Source organism: Rhinopithecus roxellana, chromosome 8 (genome assembly GCF_007565055.1).
Source record: "Rhinopithecus roxellana isolate Shanxi Qingling chromosome 8, ASM756505v1, whole genome shotgun sequence".
Taxonomy (NCBI): Eukaryota; Metazoa; Chordata; class Mammalia; order Primates; family Cercopithecidae; genus Rhinopithecus; species Rhinopithecus roxellana.
In genome coordinates, this window is record NC_044556.1 from 95,317,888 (window position 1) to 95,339,775 (window position 21,888).

Sequence of the window (21,888 nt, forward strand, 5' to 3'; positions counted from 1 at the left end):
CAAGGGGGTGGGGCAAAGGGAGAAGCATTGTGTGCTGGGAATGGTAGTCCCAGCTCGACCAGCCTCGGGCCACCTTGCCGGTGCTGGGACTACGAATCCCGAAAAGCCCCGCGCGGCGCAAATCTTCCGGTCTGGCGTCTGACGTCTTACCCGCCACAGAATCGGAAGTTCTGGGCTGCAGCTGAGTGGAAATGGGCAACGGCGGGCGGAGCGGGCTGCAGCAGGGGAAAGGGAATATGGATGGGGTGGCAGCGACTCCTACTGCTGCCTCGGCCTCCTGCCAGTACAGGTGCATCGAATGCAACCAGGAGGCCAAAGAGTTGTACCGAGACTATAACCACGGTGTGCTGAAGATAACCATCTGTGTGAGTTGTCAGGTGTGGGGTGTCCTTGAGAAGAAAATGGCGCGGCGGGATTTGGGGACCGCGAGGAGCAGGGTCCTCTGATACAGTCTTTAGTTCGGTAGTTGATATTCCCGCCCGGGGTCTTTGCATGAATATCTGTACTGATAGAGAAGTCAGCTACCCAACAGCGCTTTTCTCATCCTGGGGCATATTTGGGTGATACGACCTAACCTGGCGAAAGGACCGGACCGGCAGGCAGAGGTAGATGTGGGCATTTTGCAGAGAAATTTAAAGATCAATTCGGTTGACATTTTGGTTCATGCCAAAGCTACTTCCTTGTAGCTCTTCTCCCTTTGACAGAGAGATGGTACCATCCTTACCCTCCACAACTCATGTTGAATCCACCTACGATGCTTTTTAAAGGTTTCGTCAATTGTAGTTATTGAATGTCTACTGTGTACAAAGCACTATGCTAGACGTTGGTGGTACAAAACCCAAAAGTGAGGAAGTAAAAATTCTCATTTCAAGGTGTTCGTAGTTTATTAAGAGGGAATAATCCTATGTTTAAAGAGTCTACAAAGTTGGAGGTTCTTTGGGGGTATTAATTAGCAAAAAACGTGTCACAGAATAGAGAGTACATTTTTGTCCCATTTCAGATCTTGTGATTTTCTAATAATCTCTTTAGTAAATTATGGTCTGTAGTAATATACAAGAGAATAGACAAACTGAGTGTATACCTATATAATCTGTCAACCACATAACGTTCTGGTGCATACACCCTCAATTTCCTGTTCCTCTCTCAAATGCTTTCCCTCCTTTGTCAAAATGTCAGCCCTTGTTAAATCCAACATATTGCCGGGTCTTGTCCCTGTACCCATGCAGCAGTACGTTGCTGGGGGAAAACAAATTTGTGACCATTAACCTCATGTAGGCCTTTCATGCTGTCTGGCAATCTTATTTCGTTTTTGTTCTTTTTTTTTTTTTTTTGAGATGGGGTCTTCCTCTGTCACCCAGGCTGGAGTGCAGTGGGGCAATCTCAGCTCACGACAACCTCTGCCTCCCGAGTTCAAGCGATTCTCCTGTCTCAGCCTCCCGAGTAGCTGGGATTACAGTCCCGCACCACCACGACGGGCTAATTTTTGTATTTTTAGTAGAGACCAGGTTTCACCGTGTTGACCAGGCTGGTCTCGAACTGCTGACCTCAAATGATCCACGCACCTCGGCCTCCCAAAGTGCTAGGGTTACAGGCGTGAGCCACCGCGAAAACAGAAGAGAACTTCCACCAGGTTTGCAACAACATAAACCAACATAAACCCAATACTAGCATTTGTTATTTCTTTACTGTATTCTTGCCTTCTGCCTTCTGCTGGATCATGCCCACCAGCATGCATACTTCTTCCATCAAAAAAAATAAAAAAACCAACACCACCAACAAAATACGCTTGCTGCCACTTCCCCCTTTAGCTTCTGCTCTTTTTCTTCTTAATAAGAAAGCAGACCTTCTAAGTTATGTTTGTACTGTCTATTTCCTTTCCTAGTTTCTCTTGAACCTGCTTTAGTCACATTCGCGCCCACATTTCATTAGAAACTGTTCTTGTTAAGATCACCACTTCCACTTTGCTAAATCCAGTAGTCGATTCTCGGTTAATGATCGTCAGCATTTTACCTCATTACTTCCTCCTCCTTGAAATGCTGTGTGCACTTCCCAGGACTCAGTACTCTTCTTATTGTCTTCTTACTTCACTGGCTATTACCCCTCAATCTCCTTTCTGCTTTTGCTTCACCTCCCTTAGCTCTTAATCATGGTGTATTCCAAGGCGTAGTCATTGGGCCTCCTTCTGTCTGCATGCTTTCCCTGGAAGAGCTCATTCTGTCTCATGGCTTTATATACCGTCAACATTTGGACAATTTCCAAATTTATATTTCTACCCTGAACCTCTTCCCTAAACTCCAGATTTAAATGTCCAACTACCTACTTGACTTCTCCACGTGGATTTCAATAGACAGCTCACATATACCCATCACAGTTAGTGGCAACTTTACCATTGTAACTCCTAAAACCAAGAAACCTTGGTGTCATCCCTATTTCTACTCTTCCTCTCACATCCCATATTCAGTTATTCAGCAAATCCTGTTCTGTCTTCAAATTATGTTCAGAATCCACTACTTCTCACTACTCCTGCTGCTACAATCCTCGTCCAAGCCACCATCATGTCTACCCGAACTATTGTAACTCCTATCTGGTCTCCCTACATCATCATTGCACCTCTTCAGTCTTCTCTCCACGCAGTACCCAGGGACTGATCCTTGAAAAATATAATTTAGATCATATCATTCCTTTGACCAAAACTTTCTGATGATTTTCCATCTCAGAGTTAAGGCCAGAATCCCTGAACTGGCTTATAAGGCCCTATGTAGTCTCCTGCTACTCTTCCCCTTCCTTATTTTACGGCAGTCCCACTGGCCTCCTGGTGTTTCTCAAACTAGGCAGGTTCCTTTCTCAGGGCGTTTGCACAATGCCTGGAGCACTCTTCTATCAGGTATCTGTGTGACTAATTCCCTTACCTCCTTCAAACATCTCAGAGAGTCTACTCTGACTACCCTATTGAAAAGTATGATAGGCTTCCCAGCTTTATCTTTCTCTATAACACCTATCTGCTTGTAATCTTGTATATAATTGACTTTGTGCTGTGTATCTTCTCCTACTGGAAGGTAATTTACACAAGGACAGATATTCTGTCTGTTTTATTCATTAACGTAGCTGTATCACTCAGAACAGCGACTGACATTTGGTAGCCACTCAGTAAACATCTGTTGAATAAATGTATCCCTTCCAGGTTTTTAGATTAGCATATGCTTGGCCATCCAGGGGAGGAAGAGAACAAGATCTCATATGTGGTCTAAACTTAATAACTTTTGGACTGGTCCAATTAAATGGTTCATTTGGAAGATGATAACCACATAACTGAATATGATCTGAAGAAAAGCTAGTATTTGTATATGCATTTTAGTAGTCTTTAAAAATACAAAAAATCTCTTTTTTGTTGGCATTAAGCTAACAAAATCCCTTTGCTAAACAACAGGTATTTGTTTTGTTTATGGAAAGGCAAAATAATTATTGGATAGCTGTTTAGGTCAACATTCACTTCCCCCCTCCCCTTTGTTCCCTAACATCATACTCTTTCTCCCAGGAGATGGATTTTGGAGTTATATTTGGAGTATTGAATGGTGGCACAGTACTTTATGGATTCGTTATTGTCCACAGTCATTCCATAATGAGACAGAGTTTGTAATGGCCTTGTCACTATCATACTAATGCATACTAAACTTCAGGCGATAATAGCACGACTCAGGAAAAATCATTTCGTTGATGCCAGACTAAAAAATTAAACCATGAAGTGACAAATTATTTTAAAAGCTCTCCAACCTCTGAGATACAAAAAGTAAGAAGTTTTTAGACATGAGACCATTTGTTGTAACATAATCTCCAGAGTTTCTAAGTGCTTACTCATACATACTTTGGTCTCTTCCCTACCAAACTTGGAGTCAGCAAGGTACTCAGCCTGATCGCTCACCTGTATTTTTCATCCCAGTCTCCTTTCCTTTTGCTCTGCTTGTTTTTTCACTGCCATTCCTCCCTGCTTGCCTTTTTGTGTTTCTCTTTCCTCTGTCTAATATATCATATGTCCCTTGCTTTTAGCCAATCCTGCTGCTTCAGCTCTTCACAATTTATTATAAGTATGCTTAAAGATACAGTACTTTTGGCCAAGCACGGTGGCTTACACCTGTAATCCCAGCACGTTGGGAGGCCAAGGCAGGCGGATCATGAGATCAGGAGTTCAAGACCAGCCTGACCAACACGGTGAAACCCTCTCTCTCTAAAAGTACAAAAATTAGCCAGGCGTGGTGGTGCATGCTTGTAATCCCAGCTACTTGGGAGGCTGAGGCAGGCGGATCATGAGATCAGGAGTTCAAGACCAGCCTGACCAACACGGTGAAACCCTCTCTCTCTAAAAGTACAAAAATTAGCCACGCGTGGTGGTGCATGCTTGTAATCCCAGCTACTTGGGAGGCTGAGGCAGGAGAATCGCTTGAACCCAGGAGGCAGAGTTTGCAGTGAAGCTGAGATTGCACCATTGCACTCCAGCCTGGACGACAGAGTGAGATTCTGTCTCAAAAAAAAAAAAAAAAGATACAGTACTTTGTATTTACTATAGGGCTTGGCTTATTTTAAGTGCACAGATATTTAATACATTCGTTATTATGTTAACAAAACAAAACTCCTATAAGATTCTCCTAAGTTTGCATTTCCTTCAGCACCCACCCTTGGGATCCTAGATGTGAAGATGAATAAGACACGGCCCTATCCTTGAGGAGCTTAAAGACTTAAAGAAGGGAAGGGAATGCTCCTAGAGATGACAGGAAGAGCCGGGCGCGGTGGCTCAAGCCTGTAATCCCAGCACTTTGGGAGGCTGAGACGGGTGGATCACGAGGTCAGATCGAGACCATCCTGGCTAACACGGTGAAACCCCGTCTCTACTAAAAAATACAAAAAACTAGCCGGGTGAGGTGGCGGGCGCCTGTAGTCCCAGCTACTCGGAGGCTGAGGCAGGAGAAAGGCATAAACCCGGGAGACGGAGCTTGCAGTGAGCTGAGATCCGGCCACTGCACTCCAGCCCCGGCGACAGAGCGAGACTCCGTCTCAAAAAAAAAAAAAAAAAAAAGAGATGACAGGAAGGAAACAGCAGGAATATTTAAGAAAAAAAGTAGTTTGGCTGATTTATATTCTAAAAGAGATCTGATTCGTCAGGCATTGGAGAACACAGCAGGACAGAGGAAGTCATATCCATGTTGAGACAGGTGGTGGAAGCAGCCTGAATTCCCAGAGTATGCTTGGTCCTTGTGTTGTAGGAATTCTTTAGAGGAAGATTTTTCTCTTTTCAGGATACTTGCCTATAAAGTAGTAAATGAAACAATTTTGCCAAAATAAGAAACATAAGAAACATAGTTGCTAAATCTGGGCAGGCATGATGGTTCACACCTATAATCCCAGCACTGGGAGACTAAATGGCAGATCACTTGAGGTCAGGAGTTCAAGACCAGCCTGGGCAACTTGGTGAGACCACCGCCTGCGCCCCACCTGTCTACTAAACTACAAAAATCAGCTGGGCATGGTGGTGGCACATGCCTGTAGGCCCAACTACTCAGGAGGCTGAGGTGGGAGGTTCGCTTGAGCCCAGGAGGCAGAGACTGTAGTGAGACAAGATCCCACCACTGCACTCCAGGCCTGGGCGACAGAGTGAGACCTTGTCTCAAAAAGGAAAGAAAAGAAAAGAAACATATATACTAAATTGAATAAATACGACTCCCAGTGGTCTGTTTTGCGATATCTACATTTGTTTGTTTCGTGTGTGCGTGTGTGTGTGTGTGTGTGTGTGTGTGTGTGTGTGTGTGTAGTTTTTACATTCAAGGTGAAGGCAGAGGGAAAGGAAGTTGCAAGCAGCACTTAAGGGAAAAGCAAATAACAGAGGGAGAACAAGGAAAGTGCGGTGTAAACTAAGAGGGAACCAGCGAATTCTAATGACTTCTCAGCATTTATAAAACATGCCGAATGCTAAGAAGGGTAATGGGCAAAGAACACAGGATATCACATACTACCAGAAGCTGCCTCCTCTGTTTGATTTCATGTCACCCTGTGCTCATCCCATTGTAGCCGTTGGATGCTACATAGTCTGATGAACTGTGATCATCAGACCATATCATAGAGGCATGTTTGTCTTCTGCTTCTAAACTGTTAGGTCCTTGAGGATAGAAACTGTGGCTGAAGGTGAGTTATCTAGCACCTTGCAAGTTCCTGGTCCATAAAATGGCCAAGATAAGAGAGCGATTGTTATGCATGTGATAGCAACTCCAAAGACATTTGTCAAACAGATAAATGCAAAAGGAATAACAGCTGCTGTGTCTCCTGGTGTTGGTTTCTGCCTACCTCCTTCCAAGTATTGTCCAAATCCCCAGCCTTAGACTTGTGATGCTGTCCAAAAATGGGTTTTAGAGAACATTTAAAGGACAGAAAGAGGACCCCTGACTTCTTAGGGTTTCCATTTTAACATGAAGCAGCCTCTCTGGTGTCCCAATCTTGCATGTAGAAAGGAAGGAGATATGTTCCACGTGAGTAGCCGAGGGAGACATATCAAACGGCTCTTTGTCATGGACATGGAATTTCTGATTCTGGGGCTTCTGTTTAGATGCTGGCTTATTCCTTGCTCAGATAAAGAACTGCAAAAATATTAACTCCTTATGCCTCAGTTTGATTAAGCAGATTTTTTTTTTTTTTTGGTTTTTTTTGAGACGGAATTTTGCTCTGTCGCTCAGACTGGAGTACAGTGGCGTGAACTCTGGCTCACTGCAAGCTCCACCTCCCAGGTTCACGCCCCATTTTCCTGCCTCAGCCTCCCAAGTAGCTGGGACTACAGGCACCCGCCACCACACACGGCTAATTTTTTGTATTTTTTTTTTTTTTTTTGTAAAGATAGGGTTTCACCATATTAGCCAGGATGGTCTCAATCTCGTGACCTCATGATCTGCCCACCTTGGCCTCCCAAAGTGCTGGGATTACAGGCATGAGCCACCGCACCCAGCCCTGATTAAGCAGAATTAAGTTTGAGGTAACAGCACATCTCCCTTCATTGGATCACTTGGTAACTGGAAAACATACCTATTCCTGTAATGACGCAAATGAAGTGGAGAAACTATTTAAATTGGGAACACATCCAATTTTTTATTACATTTGAATTGCAGGGTCAGTATTCTTCAGTGCACTTCATTTTTCTTCCAGCACTTGAACGTAGTTAAAAGGCCAGCCTAGAATGTTTTTATACTCGCAACTCTTCTATTTTATCTTCTCAAAGTTTCCAAATGTTATGCATTTGAATTGTAGCCATTCCAGTAGTCCCCATTCTCTTTGGGGGATAAATTCCAGGACCCACAATGAGTGCCTGAAACCATAGATAGTATGGAACTCGATTACCATCAGTTGGAACACATTTCTGTTCATGCCTTCCATCCACAAATGTAATACTTTTCCTATCTTTCTTTTTTTTTTTTGAGAGAGAGACAGAGACAGTCTTGCTTTGTTGCCCAGGATGGGCTCGAACTTCTGGCTTCAAGTGATCCTCTCACCTCAGACTCCCAAAGTGCTGGTATTACAGATGTGAACCATGGCACCTGGCCCTGCCTTTTCCATCTCAGCACTTCTCACATACTGTGGCCTTAATTTTTGCAGTATGAAACGCCACAGCAAAACTAGCACACTTTATTTTCTTTACAGTTGCACAGGTAGAAGATTCATTCTTACCATAGATCTTAACCTCAGCATAAGATTGTTTTTTTCCTTATTAGCTGAGAACTTTCACCTTTTCACTTAAAGCATTTTACAGCTTCTCTTTGGCTGTAAAATTGCCAGCATCACTACTCTCGTGCTTTGGGGCCAATGTTGAGTCAAAGAAGGGTGACTTGAACCACAAGCACTGCAATAGTACGATCCTTAATCCTGTTAACCTGGACAGCAACCAGGTGGCTAACAGGCGAGGAGCATCTGCAACGTGGACACACTAGACAAAGGGATGATTCACATCCCGGGCAGTGGAGCAGGACAGCATGCAATTTAAAACTTAGGATTATTTCTGGATTTTTCCATTTAATTTTCAGAATGCTGTTGACCTCAGGTTACAAACTGCAGAAAGCAAAACTGTGGCTGTGGGAGTACTGCTGTAGTTTTATAAAGTGAATAGTAGCTTTGATGCAACTTTGTGACTAGTACTGCTTTAGAGGTCACATTTCTAATGAGCTTGTTTGTGTATACCTGCATTTTTTATGTTCTAATGGTGTGGGGATTTGGTAACATTGTAATCACATGTGTCTAGAGAATCTGAACTCTAAATTGGTGACCCTTCAAGGGGAAAAAAGCCATTTAATGTGAACTGCTAAGAGCCAAGGGAGCCTTGATTTTGGAACCTAGATCTAGGCTGCACAACCTAGTTCCTTACACAGCCCAGCACTCTCCATTGCCTCTACTCTAGCAGAGAAAAACCATTTTCTTTCCATATCCTTGATGTTACTGGAGAAAAACCCAGGCTTCCCCTGTTATCGGCCACCTCAGGATCTTTGGAATCGTGCCCCATTCTTTACCTGCTTGCAGCTCTCAGTAGTTCTGGGGACAAAGTAACTTTGCTGAGTACTTTTCTCCAAATCATGTGCCAAGAACCATAAAGTCAGGGGCATCTAGCCAAGAGGCAATAATTTATCAATGAAAGTGCATTATAAATGTATTTATTTTATAATAATTCCTACAAATTGAAAGTAGAATTAGACATAGAGTCTGTATAGATTGAAAGTAAAATCTTCCGGAATACTTTCCTGCCTAAACTCAATCTTTAAATTAGATATATTTTTAGCTTCTTGAATACGAGGTTAAAATATTAATATTCCTAGCCTAGAAGATTATATTTAGTCCTTTCTGAAACCCTTTCTTATATAGACGAACATTGTGTATCTGAATGGAAGTTTATATAAATAATTGCTAATATGGAAATATTGCTATATGTGTCCAAAATAGACTCTGCTGTTTTGGAATCCTTGAGGATTTCAGAAAGTATACATTTGCTTGTTCTAATATTATCCTGCATTATTTCAGAAATCCTGCCAGAAACCTGTAGACAAATATATCGAGTATGATCCTGTTATCATCTTGATTAATGCTATATTGTGCAAAGCTCAGGCCTACAGACATATTCTTTTCAATACTCAAATAAATGTAAGTTGCGATCATTTTATTTTTTAATTTTATTTGATGCTGTTGCATTTTAAAAAATAAGAATTTTAAGCAGAAGTAAAGAATATTATAAAAGAGAAAAATTCTAACTTAAGTCTTTTATTGCAACGTATCTGGAAGTTTCTAGAAATAATAGATGTTGATTTTAGAAAGTGCATAATGCTCAGTGAGTGTTTAAGAATGTGGTCACTGGCAGGAAACTGACAAGCCATAATCTGAATTACCTGCTAGTAAATGGAAACAATCATCACTGGTTTTTAACAGAATACAATTAGACATATCCAAGTAGGGAGAGAATTATACCTAAATGAGGTAAGCAAACATTAAAAGAAAAATGTTTTTAAAAATATAATTTATTGCATTTTATACTTTGCTATTAAAGGAATGTATAAGATAAATAACATTCAGTTTAATCAAAGTCCTGATTTATAAAGTTGAATAGAATTGTGAACTCTTTAATAGTTTGGGTAGAGTTGACAGATAACATACAGGACAGTCAATTAAATTTGAGTTTCATATACACCACGAATTAATTTTTTAGTGTAAGAATATCCCAAATATTGCATGGAACATACTTACACAATAAAAATTTATTCATGCTGTATGTGAAACTCAAATTTAACTGGGCATCCTGTTATTTATTTATTTATTTATTTTTGAGACAGAGTCTTGCTGTGTCACCCAGGCTGGAGTGCAGTGGTGTGATCTTGGCTCACTGCAGCCTCCACCTCTGGGGTTCAAGTGATTCTCCTACCTCAGCCTCCCAAGTTGCTGGGATTACAGGCATGCATCACCATGCCCAGCTAATTTTTGTATTTTTATTAAAGATGGGGTTTCACCATGTTGACCAGGCTAGTCTGGAACTCCTGACCTCAAGTGATCCGCCCACCTCTGCCTCCCAAAGTATTGGGATTACAGGCATAAGCCACTGTGCCCAGCCTCTTCCTCACTTTGTTTTGATGAAGAAAGTTCAACCTGAAGGAGGACTACATAGAAAAAAGCCAATTTTTGTTGCCTAGTATTTTTTATTTTAGCCAAAATTTCAGACTCTTAAGAACTTCCAGATTTTATTTGTTCTCTTTTAATATATTGAATCATACTCATCCAGGCAGAGGTATTTTTTAAAAACTGATGTTCAGACTAATAGTTTCTTATTCAATATCATGGAATCTTCAGATTAAATCTGTTCTCTTATTGCTGTTCCCACATATACATGAATCACATAAGTTTTTTGCTTGATTCTGTGGAAAGGACAGAAGTCAAAAATGTGTAATGAAAGGTGAACTATTATTTAAAGCAGTGATTCTTAACTAGGGGTACACATTAGAATCCCCCCAGAACTGTTTCAAAATATAGATGTCTATGTTTTACTATAAAGATTCTGAATCAGGACCGGGGCTTAGACATTTAAATTTTGAAGAAATCTCCCCATGTGCTTCTGGTGGACATTGCTGATTAAAACCCACTGATTACAAAATGACTACAATTAGCCACTTAGTTGGGCAGTTCTGAATTTGAAAAGTGACTAGGTGGGATGCCACAAATACTCTCTACCTGTTGATATTAGTGCAACTGTTTCATTACCTAATTGAATGGCAATGTCTTTGACTATCAGATCCATGGAAAACTCTGCATATTTTGTTTGCTTTGTGAAGCATACCTGAGGTGGTGGCAGCTTCAAGATTCCAACCAGAATACTGCCCCTGACGACTTGATCAGATATGCTAAGGAATGGGATTTCTATAGAATGTTTGCGATTGCTGCTTTAGGTAAGGAGATGCCACGCTTTCCATTCTTAGTTAACTATTCTTCCTTAACTAATCTGGTTAAAACTAAGACATGTAGTCTTAATCGTTGGTAAGAAGAGCTAGTTAGTATGGGACTTGGGATGGAATTTTCAGCACCACCACTACTAACCTACGAGGTGAGTGTGTTTGAATCACCTGCTTTTTAAAAATTTGTTACAACATATATGGTATGGAAATAGTTGTGCTTATCAGATTAGAAAGTTTCATAAAATATTTTGAAGCACAATATTGTTGATAAAATTCTTTTATTTTTATTATTATATATTTTTGGAGACAGGGTCTCACTCTGTTGCCTAGGCTGGAGTGCAGTGGCACAGTCACAGCTCACTGCAGTCCTGACCTCCTGGGCTCAAGCAATCCTCCTGCCTCAGCCCCCCAGATAGCTGGAACAACAGATATGCACCACCACACCATGCACCACCTCCAGCTAATTTTTATATTTTTTGTTGAGATGGGGGTCTCTCCATGTTGCCCAGGCTGGTCTTGAACTCCTGGGCTCAAGCAGTCCTCCCACCTCAGCCTCCCAATGGGATTACAGGTGTGAGCCCCTGTGCCTGGCCAATAAAATTCTTAATGTTTAAGTTTTGATTATCCAATCTGAAAGTTACCTAGGTCCTATCTTTATTAATAGAGATAATTGCCAGACATTACGCAATGTATTGTACTAATTCCATTATACTAATGCAGTGTATTTTATAGGGTTCGTTATTTTTTGTTACTTGTTACTTATGTGACTGCATGCAGGGAATTTGGCTACTTCTCAAAATTCCTTAAGTTCAGGAAGTGCTTTTCAGAATTTGACTTCATAAGTTATTGTTTTCCTATTGTCAGAATTGTGTTGAGCTACTTTCTGTGACTATTTTATTGCTAGTTCCATGTTTCTCTGCTTCTCAACTCTTTGATTATAATGAAATCTTACTTTAGTAATACTGAGTCTCCAGTCCACTCCAATATCACATTTCTCGTCTGTGTGTCTTCTTTTGTCCTCTTTTTTTCTCTATCTGCCCTTGCTCTCTTGGTCATATAACCTGTCTGCTGAGAACTCTCAAATGTCCATCTCTAATCTAGATCTTTCTCCAGACCTCTAGACTCTACATCCATCTGCCTTCTCAACATCACCACTTGGATATCTAATAAATCACCATACCCATAATTAAGCTCCTCATCTCTCTGCCTCTACCACAGCCTTCCCCTTCTCAGTTGTAACTCCATTCTTTTAGTTGCATTATTCAGAAAGCCTTGCAGTCATCCCTGGTGTTTCTTTCTTTGATACCCCATAGTCAGGTCATCAGGAAATCCCGTTGGCTCCACCTTCAGAGTACTTCTACTTTTTTTTTTTTTTTTTTTTTTGAGATGGACTCTCACTCTGTCGCCCAGGCTGGAGTGCAGTGGCACGGTCTTGACTCACTGCAACCTCTGCCTCCCGGGTTCAGTCTATTCTCCTGCCTTAGCCTCCCAAGTAGCTGGGATTACAGCCGCGCACCACCATGCCTAGCTAATTTTTGTATTTTTAGTAGAGACAGGGCTTCACCATGTTGGTCACGCTAGTCTCGAGCTTCTGACCTCATGATCCGCCTGCCTCTGCCTCCCAAAGTGCTAGGATTACAGTCATGAGCCACTGCGCCCGGCCACACTTCTACTATTATACTACTACTCCTCCCCATTCCCTCCAGGGCTGCCACCCTGGTGCAGGCCACCCTCATCCTTCACCTACGTGACTACAGTAGCCTCCTTGTATTTGCACGCAACACAGAGTAGTCCTTTTCAACCAAATCAGATCATGTCACTGTTGTGCTAGAACATAGTAGCTCCCCGTTTCACTCAGAGTGCAAGCTGAAGTCTTTACAGTGGGCCTTGTACTGGAATCTGCCCCTCCCAGTACGTCTCTCATTTTATCCACAGCTGTTGTCTCCCACGTCTACTCTGACCCTCCCCATCTAGTTAACTTGCTTCAGAAACACTGGAAAACTTCCATCTTAAGGCCTTTGAAGTGGCTCTTCCTGTGCCTGGAATGCCTGTCCCCCTAATGCCCAGATGTCTGACTCCTGCATACCCCTCAAGAGTTTGCTGAAATGACACTTTCTCAATTAAGTATACCCTGATCAATGCTACCACCTCCCCTGGCACTCCTGATCTCCTGTTCCTGCTCTACTTTGTTTTTCTTATGGTACTTACCATTTAACATACCACAGAAGTTATTATCTTTTGTTAGTGCCTTTCTCCACTAACACATCAGCTGAATGAGGTCAGGGCTCTTTGTTTTAGTCACGGTTGTAGCTCAGGCACTTAGGTGCCTGGCCCATAGTAGGTGCTTAATAAATATTTGCTCAGCTGATTGAATGAATTATTGCATACTACATTCATGTATGCACTCTAACTTGAGCAAGTCACCATCAGTTATACTCGGTGATTATTCATTCACTATTCATTATTATTCCTTCCCTTAATAAATATTTTTAAAATACTTATTAGGTGCCAGTTACTACTTTAGGTACTAGAGATATATCCATGGAAAATACATAGAAAACTCTCCGCCTCCATTATTATTTAATTACTAAGGCTTATGACAGCTTAACCGCCATGATGTCCAGTCTATCGATAATTTTATATACAATTTGGACTTTTAGAGTATGTTAGCCTTTTTATCTTATGAAACATAATACTACTAAAAACATCCTTGAGCACATCATCTAGCCCAAGAATTAAAACCTAATATGATTTTAAACTTTAAAGCAAAGCGTCTTAAAATTTTTTTTAATTTTTATTTTTTTAAGAGTCAAGGTCTTGCTCTGTCACCAAGGCTAGAGTGCAGTGGCACAGTCATAGCTCACTGCATCCTGGAGCTCCTGCGCTCGAGGGATCCCCCTGCCTCCATCTGTCGAGTAGCTGGGACTACAGGTACATGCTACTGTGCCCGGCTAATTTTTTTAAAAAATTATATAAAGACAGTATCTTACTCTGTTGCCCAGGTTGGCCTTGAACTCATGGGCTCAAACAGTCCTCCCATATGGGCCTCCCAAAGTGCTGAGACTGCAGGCATCAGCCACTGCTCCTGGCCCTTCTTAAAATTTCTAAAGATAAACTGTTATATGTCCATATTTTGTATGTAGTATTAAAAACCAGGCTTGTTTTTAAATGGGTTGGAATTCCTATAGCAACTACTCGGTAGTAGACATTTTGATGCTTAATCAGAAGTTTCTTTCTACTATTACTTAACTTTTTTTATGTGTCTCAGTCTAATCCCTAATTAGACTGTATAGTCCAAAAGAATATCTTAGCCGGGCGTGGTACCTCATGCCTGTAATACCAGCACTTTGGGAGGCCAAGACAGGTGGATTGCTTGAGCTCAGAAGTTGGAAACCAGCCTGGGCAACATGGCAATACTCTGTCTCTACAAAAAATGCAAAACTTAGCTGGGCATGGTGGCATGTGCCTATAGTCCCAGCTACTTGAGGGGCAGAGACAGGAGGATCACTTGAGCCCAGGAGATCAAAGCTGCAGTGAGTCACGTTCATGCCACTGCACTCGTGCCTGGACGACAAAGTAAGACTCTGTCTCAAAAAAATAAAAGAATATCTTACATAAAGAAAGCATTTTATAATTTAAAAACTGCTTTTACAGGAATTATTTAATTTTCACAATCATCCTCTGAGGTAGGTAGGTACTTTAGGGGTTCCCCCATCTATAGCTGCAGAAACATAGATGTATAGATTTTCCCAAAGTCTCACAGTGGTTCACTATCAGCGCTGAGACTGAGGAAAGTCTCCCGACCCCCTTCAGTGTTTTCCACACTGGAGTATTCTATAGGTAGGTAGCAGCTCCTACTGAACTGACTTGATTGATGAGAGCCTGAGGGCTGGTGTAGTTCCGTAAATCTCATAAATCCTAAATTTAAAAGATGTGGAGGTTATCTAGTCTAGCTTGTCTGGTGCAAGAAATCTTTCTGTCTAGATTCCTGAGAGAGGTTGTAGCTTTGAATGTCTCCAGTGACAGGAGTCAACCTACCATTGTTAGATGGTTCTTGTTATTTGCTATTCATTCACTATTTGTTCATTCAAGGAATTATTTATTATTATTTTTATCCAAAATCCAAGCTTTACAATCTACCTGAGTAAATTCTTGTAGCTGACAAGCCTTTTAGTTATTTCGAAGGGAGACAGCATGAAATACATCATATTTCATGGAGGTTAACCATCCTAAATTATTTTTATTGATTCTAATCCACCTACATTTGGAACCTCTTTAGTTTGGCTTTATTAAGTTCAAAAAAGAGGATAGTTGTTTCTGCTGTAATATAATACGTGTGTCCAGAGACACCTAATTCTGCAGACACCTAAACTGCTAATAACGTAGCTTATATGGGAAAAAATAAAATGAGGGACTGGCCACTCAGAATGGATACAGTTGGGTAATCAGGTGACTCACAATCCTAATAAAAATTACAGCACAGTTAAGAGATGTTAAATTCCTAGTTAATAGAAGCTGAACAGATTGTGCTGTGTTCTGACCATAGGACACAGTGGAACTATTGCTGCTGCTACTCTGGACTCTGTCCTACGAATACTTTCTGAAAGTGTAAGGAGTTGCATTTTAAAATGTCGTTAAAATGAGTAAAGGAAGTCTCAATTAACAATATTAAAAATCGTGTGGATAATAGGCACTTAAATAGTGGAAGAATGCACAAAGAAAAATGTCTTCCTGTGTTATCCCATTCTTAGGATGGGTCCCATCTTTCACACTGAAAAGCCTCCATTCTCCTGTTTTATTCTTTGGAGAGCTCTTACACTGAAGATGCTTAAGCAGAATCTTACTTCCTTCAAGGAACTTCAGAAAGTTGATGATTACAATTCTAATGGAGTTACTTTTTCTTCAGTGGATAATGTTTCTGAAATTATACCAGCAGGATCTGACACAAAAGCCAGGAGTTTATTTAAAAAAAAAAAAAAGAAGGAGAAGAAGAAGAAGAAAAAGAGATTGTGATCTTGAGAAAGTATTTCTTATGAAGTCAGCTGCTAAGCTGTATTTTGGAACTGGGGTTTATTTGTTTTTAGGGGGATATATTTTGGATGGGGATATTCATACTTTTATTTTCCATTTCTTCTTTAGAACAGACTGCCTATTTTATTGGCATTTTTACCTTCCTGTGGGTAGAACGGCCCATGACGGCGAAAAAAAAGCCCAACTTCATTTTGCTGCTGAAAGCATTATTATTATCTAGCTACGGAAAACTCTTGCTGATTCCAGCTGTCATTTGGGAACATGACTACACACCTCTGTGCCTCAAACTCATTAAAGTATTTGTTCTAACATCAAATTTTCAGGCAATTAGAGGTATGTTTATGTGTTTATTCTGCCTTCTCAGCTTTCAACCCATAAAAAGCTTAAAGCCTTGTTTCTAGGGTGCAGTTTTTATATAACCTGTTGAACACTGGAATTCTTCATCATATAGTAACAATACCTAACACTTCTGTAGCAGGTACTCAGTGTTTTGTCACATTTACCCATGTAATACTTTATAGTTTTCAAAATGCTCTCATATGCATCATCTGTGTCCTGTGAGGTCAGTAGAACAGCCATTATTTGATTTTATGAATGAGTTCCTGGGACTCTGAGGGTTAAATGACTTGTCCAGAGTTACATGGCTGGGCAGTTATCAAGTCAGGAGAGACTGCTGAGTGTCTGCATCTCAATCCAGGACAATTTCTGCTGTACCAGGAAGAGCAGCCCTGTGTGCCTTCATTTTCCCCATATATTGTACACACTGCTATTTTATTTATTTTTATTTTATTTATTTTTTTGAGACAGGATGTCACTCTGTCACCCAGGCTAGAGTGCAGTGATATGATCACAGCTCACTACAGCCTCTACTTCCTGAGCTCAAGTGATCCTCCCACCTCAGCCTCCTGAAAAGCTGGCCACAGGTATATGCCACCACACCCCGCTAATTTTTTGTAGAAACAGGGTTTCAACATGTTGCCAGCCTGGTCTTGAACTCCTGGGTTCGAGCAGTCTGCCCACCTTGGCCTCCCAAAGTGCTGGGAACAGGCATGAGCCACTGTGCCTGGCCGAAGTCCTATTTTAAATGAACTTATTACCTGATACTTTTTATCAGAATGCTTGTCATCTTACAAACTGTGACACTGGAAGTATCATTTTGTTGTTGTCATTATTCTCTTATAGCCTTAGAATTTTTTGTTTTCTCCTTTGATATTCATGGGAATCTACCACTTGATTTGAGGAGGAGGGGCTTAGTGTTTTGTTGTAAGCAGAGGCTTTGGTTCTCTAAAAACATGTAGATAGAAAAGTGGGAGAAGATAACAGCACAGATTAATAAGAAAAAAAATAGATTTTTCTAAAAACAGCTTTACAGAACAATTCATACTACACCAAAATTTACATATCAGTATCGTTTCGTTAATTCTGGACTTATTGGCTGCCTTCTTTTTTCTAGTGACCCTAAACATCAACCGAAAGCTCTCCTTCTTGGCCATGGTGAGTGGCTTACTGCTGGAAAGCATCATGGTCTACTTCTTCCAGAGTATGGAATGGGATGTTGGAAGTGATTATGCCATCTATAAATCTCAGGACTTCTGAAGAGGTACTGAAAGCATGTGGTGTTCATGCATTCAGACATATAGCCTTCTCAAATTAGACAGATGTCATTGCGAAAGAAGTCGGTGCCCTTACATAACCCATTCTCTAGCGTCTAATTGCCTCTAGGTCACCCTCATCTTCCTCGAGGACTTCAGTACATGGCTCCCAGGGGTCTTCACTTTAGTTCCTTTTGTCACCCTCTGGGACATCAACATCCATGTTTTTGTTCCTTCTAGAGTCCTATCCTCACAATTTTTCTAACACCTCCACTCCCACCCATTCTACTAGGATTGTAGACTCTAAAACTGTCTCCTACCCTTCCCAAGCATTCTCCACCCTCCCTTCCCCCATGCCAGCTTTTTGCTGCCTTTCTCACCTCTAGTCTCTTGACCTCTTACTTTCCTCTGCTTCTGACCTGCCTTGCCTCTTTTTTAACCACACCTGGAACCTGTAGGCTGCGTTGTGCTCTTCTCTGTTAGTATCTTGGCATCTATCAGCCTTTTGCCTTCCATCATACATGCTTTGCTAAGGCTGTTTGTCTTAGAGACAACCTGTCTCCTAGAGAGCCTCGTAGTGTTTCCTGAGCAGCCACCTCTGCCAGTGCACAGAACCTCAGAAGATGTCATGCTGCTCCTGTGCCTTCATAGTCGCCTCCAGTGACCCTTCCAGCAGAGGGCTATACCTCAGTTGTTTTGTTTTGGTCGTCCCCTGTGTCTGCTCTGACTTTGCTGAGAAGTGAGACCTTCGCAAGTTCCTTAAGCTTCCCTCTTCACTTCACGTCCTCTTCGGTCTTCCTCGTTCTTTCCTCCTTCTCTCCTTCCTATCTCATGTTGTGCTCAGCTTCCTCTCTGGGGCTGTTTCTGACCTGTGGGTGTCCCCCTCCCTCCAGTCACAGCCAGACTGTGGATGGCAGCCTCTGTGTTAGGAAGCAGGACCTTAGGCAGGATCCCGGAAGGCTGGGCCAGATAGTGAGGAAAACACTGGAGCAGAGGGACGCAGACCCCCATCAGGGAGAGTTGAGGCTGCGCTTTGGTCTCTCCCTCCTTGCTCTGTTACATCCTCCTTTCAAGTAGCGGCTGTAAAGCTTCTTCTAACACGCCATCTTCCACTCCTCCATTCCTGTTGCCTCAATCTCTCTTCATGCCCAGCTAATCCTCCTTTTTGGGTCTTCAGACATATCACTGCTTCATTGACCCTCTCTCCTGTATAGCAGCTCCCTCCCCTCTGCCTACGTACATGCACAGCTCTTCATTCCAGAACAGTTGATGTAAGCCTGCTTCTCCTCTTTCTTCACTACCTTTTCTCTTTGTAAAACATACTTTCACCCAGAGTCTCCTGAACGTATGCTCCTAAAATTCACAAGGAGAGCAGGGCACAGTAGCTCATGTCTGTAATCCCAGCACTTTGGGAGGCGCGAGTCAGGAAGATGGCTTGAGCCCAGGAGATCAAGACCAGCCTGGGCAACATAGTGAGACCCCATCTTTACAGGGAGGAAGAAAAAAAAAAACAATAGCTGGGCATGGTGGCATACACCTGTACTCCCAGCTACTCAGGAAGCTGAGGTAGGAGGATTGCTTAAGCCCATGAAGTTAAGGCTGCAGTGAGCTGTGATTGCGCCACTGCACTCCAGCCTGGGTGACAACAAGATCCTGTCTCAAAAAAAAAAAAAAAAACACACAAGGAAGCCAATTCCCACTTGTTTTCTGAGTCCTCCTCCTCCCTTAGCTCTGCTCCAGAAACCTCTGGCTCCTGGCTCCTCCTGAAACAGGCCACCCAGTCTCTTCCTGTTAGATCTTTCTTCACCGACTTCTTTGCCTGTGCCAGGATTCTGTCCTCAGTGCTCTTCCTTCCCCGCTCACTGTGCACATAACTGTGCACTTTCCTTCCAGGCCTCATACCTCCAGCTTCCCCTCTGTGCCAGGTCCCCTGCCTCCTACCAGGACGGTCCTGCCATTACCTCAAGTGTCCACAGGTCTGATATGGAATTCAGTGTCACCTGCACTCTCCTGTTGAAGCAGAGTCCTTTTCTGATAGTGTTTCTCTTGAAATGCTCCTCATGTCTTTTCACTCAGACCTCACCCTCTCCTGCCTAAAGGTTCTAACACCTCCAAACCAGCCTGCAACCCATACTGCTGCCATGTGAGTCTTCAGGGAGCACTATTTCTGGGGGCCTTCTCAATTTTTCCATCATATCTGATTGCTGACATAGGAGTTTCTTGTCTCTTTCCGAAGAATGTCTTTAGTTTTCTCTGAGCATTAGTGTGGCCCTCCATAATGTCATCCTAATTGATCTCTCCAGGCATGTTCCTACTTACGTTCCACATCCACCACAGGTCCTCTCTTCTCCAAACTTGCCTTATGCTCTCCTTGGGTCCTGCAGGGCGCTCGTCTCCACCTAACCAAATATGGTCAGCTTTGCCTCTCCATGGAATAAGTAAAGACTTTCCAAAAACTTCAGTTTGCAGTGCTTACTTTTTCCATTTACTTCCTAGTGCTCAACTTAACACCTACAGCAGTCACTTTCCCAAGAACTTCTGACATTGCCCCAGGGTCAGATCTTTTGTTTCTGCTTTCATAAGTGCATCTGCTTGTCCAACAGTCAATTATAATTTATAGTTAGGAAAATAAGGTCATATATCTTCAATCACTTGAAAGCCATTACACTGTTTTTTATGATCTCATGTTTTATACTCATCTATGTCTGGCATTAAAATTTCATGTGTTTATGCCTCACTCCCCCAGCCTGCTCAGAAGTCTGGTGCTGGGAGAGGCATGCCTTAGGTTCCTTTGTATCCACCTTAACTCGGGGCCTGCCCTAGTAAGTGTCTGTCAGTTTGATTTTTCAGCAGAATGTGCCATTCTAAATACATCCTTTATTTTTCACAGTTTTATTCTTCTTTACTATCTGTGGCATGACCAGCTGTATCTGAAAGAGAAAAGACATGAAATATAAACCAACCTCCTCATTTCTGTTGAGTAAAATGAAGCAAAGATTGGAAACACTTTCTGAAAAAGAGAGCAATGATAATAGCAGTGGATACCCACCCCCACAAATGCACCCAAGAGACAAGCCATTTACATACAGATATTCACAGTCACATATAGAAACACCCACACGGACACAAAGAATGTTCCTGCAGAGACTAAATGACATGCAGCAGGTGAAGATGTATACGTTATACACAAGCCCAGGTAAGCACTCATAATTCACACATAATAAAACATCTAGGTTTCATTCCTTTGACATGTTTATATCTTTTTAATTTAAATGTTGTTACTGGCTTAAAATATTTTGTGTTCTTACAATAGAAATGCTTTTAATAAAGTATTTCAGAATAAACCAAGTTTTTGTAAATTTTCAATTCAGTAATTAAGGTAATCTTTAAAATTGGGTGATCCAAAAATAAATGATAATGAAAACCACTGAGTTATATACTTTACAAGGGTAAATTACATCTGAATAAAGCTGTAATTAAAAACAAATGACACCTCTCCCCTTTTCACTCTCCCTGTTTCGTTCATTTGTTCTTTCATTATTATTCATGCCACAGATACTTACTGAGCACCTGCTGTCTCTGTGGCAGACCCTGTGGTTACAGGGGTGAATAAGACATGGTCCTCTTGAAGCTTACTGGGCAGTGCTGGACTCGGAAGTATGAGTAGAGAATCACAGTGCAGTGCAATGAAGAGGTGGGAGAGGGTGCTCGGGCAGTACAGAGTAGCAACACCTATTGCAGCATTTGAAGTTGGGAGGGCTTTGGAGAGGAAGGGAAAAGGAAAGGAACTTTCCAGTATCCCTGCTAGAGAGAACAAGAACACGTGTTGAATTAGAGGGTGGAGAGTGTGTTGGAGATTGTGCAGGGCCTGAAAGTACATAGATACCTGGACGAGGCTCAGCAGTGGGGGCTTCACAGTGACACTAGGAAGTCATGTAAATGGTTTATGAAGAGCCTTTTGTAATTTGTCCCCAAGGACTGTGAAACCAGCACAGCTAGTTAAACAGAAGAATCCAAAGATTAGAAAAAATTAATTGGGGTAACATCTCAAAACAGCCACAGGACAGAGAGGGCTGTTGACCATCTGTAAGTGTTAAGGGGAGAAAGGGAGAACAGGATTCAAAGGCATACAACCAAAAGGAAAAGGTCAGTTAAAAACAAGTGTCGGAGGCCATCCACGGTGGCTCATGCCCATGATCCCAGCACTTAGGGAGGCTGAGGTGGGCAGATCACTTGAGCCCAGGAGTTTGAGACCAGTCTGGGAAACATGGCAAAGTCCTGCCTCTACCAAAAAAAAAAAAAAAAAAAAGTAGCCA

General features: G+C 41.9%; 1 protein-coding gene across 2 annotated transcripts; it reads left to right on the forward strand.

The window, feature by feature from the left end:
* Positions 1 to 134: 134 nt before the first annotated feature.
* On the forward strand, positions 135 to 20,920 carry ARV1 (ARV1 homolog, fatty acid homeostasis modulator). 2 transcript variants are annotated; one of them, XM_010374048.1, is made up of 6 exons: positions 135 to 365; positions 9,037 to 9,156; positions 10,790 to 10,943; positions 16,089 to 16,313; positions 17,434 to 17,580; positions 20,463 to 20,920. In XM_010374048.1, exons 1-5 carry the CDS (start codon positions 192 to 194, stop codon positions 17,574 to 17,576), a joined length of 816 nt encoding a protein of 271 aa, XP_010372350.1. In that variant the 5' UTR covers positions 135 to 191; the 3' UTR covers positions 17,577 to 17,580; positions 20,463 to 20,920. The 2 variants fall into 2 exon arrangements, with proteins under 2 accessions (XP_010372350.1, XP_030791455.1); XM_030935595.1 differs by lacking the exons at positions 17,434 to 17,580; positions 20,463 to 20,920 and adding an exon at positions 16,788 to 16,847.
* Positions 20,921 to 21,888: the final 968 nt, after the last annotated feature.

Excerpts from the sequence above, each read along its gene's own strand:
- ARV1 (XM_010374048.1), top strand. The coding sequence starts at position 192 with ATGGGCAACGGCGGGCGGAGCGGGCTGCAGCAGGGGAAAGGGAATATG. Across the intron at positions 9,157-10,789 it reads TTTTCAATACTCAAATAAAT|ATCCATGGAAAACTCTGCAT; the intron begins GTAAGTTGCGAT and ends TTTGACTATCAG. Across the intron at positions 10,944-16,088 it reads GTTTGCGATTGCTGCTTTAG|AACAGACTGCCTATTTTATT; the intron begins GTAAGGAGATGC and ends TTTCTTCTTTAG.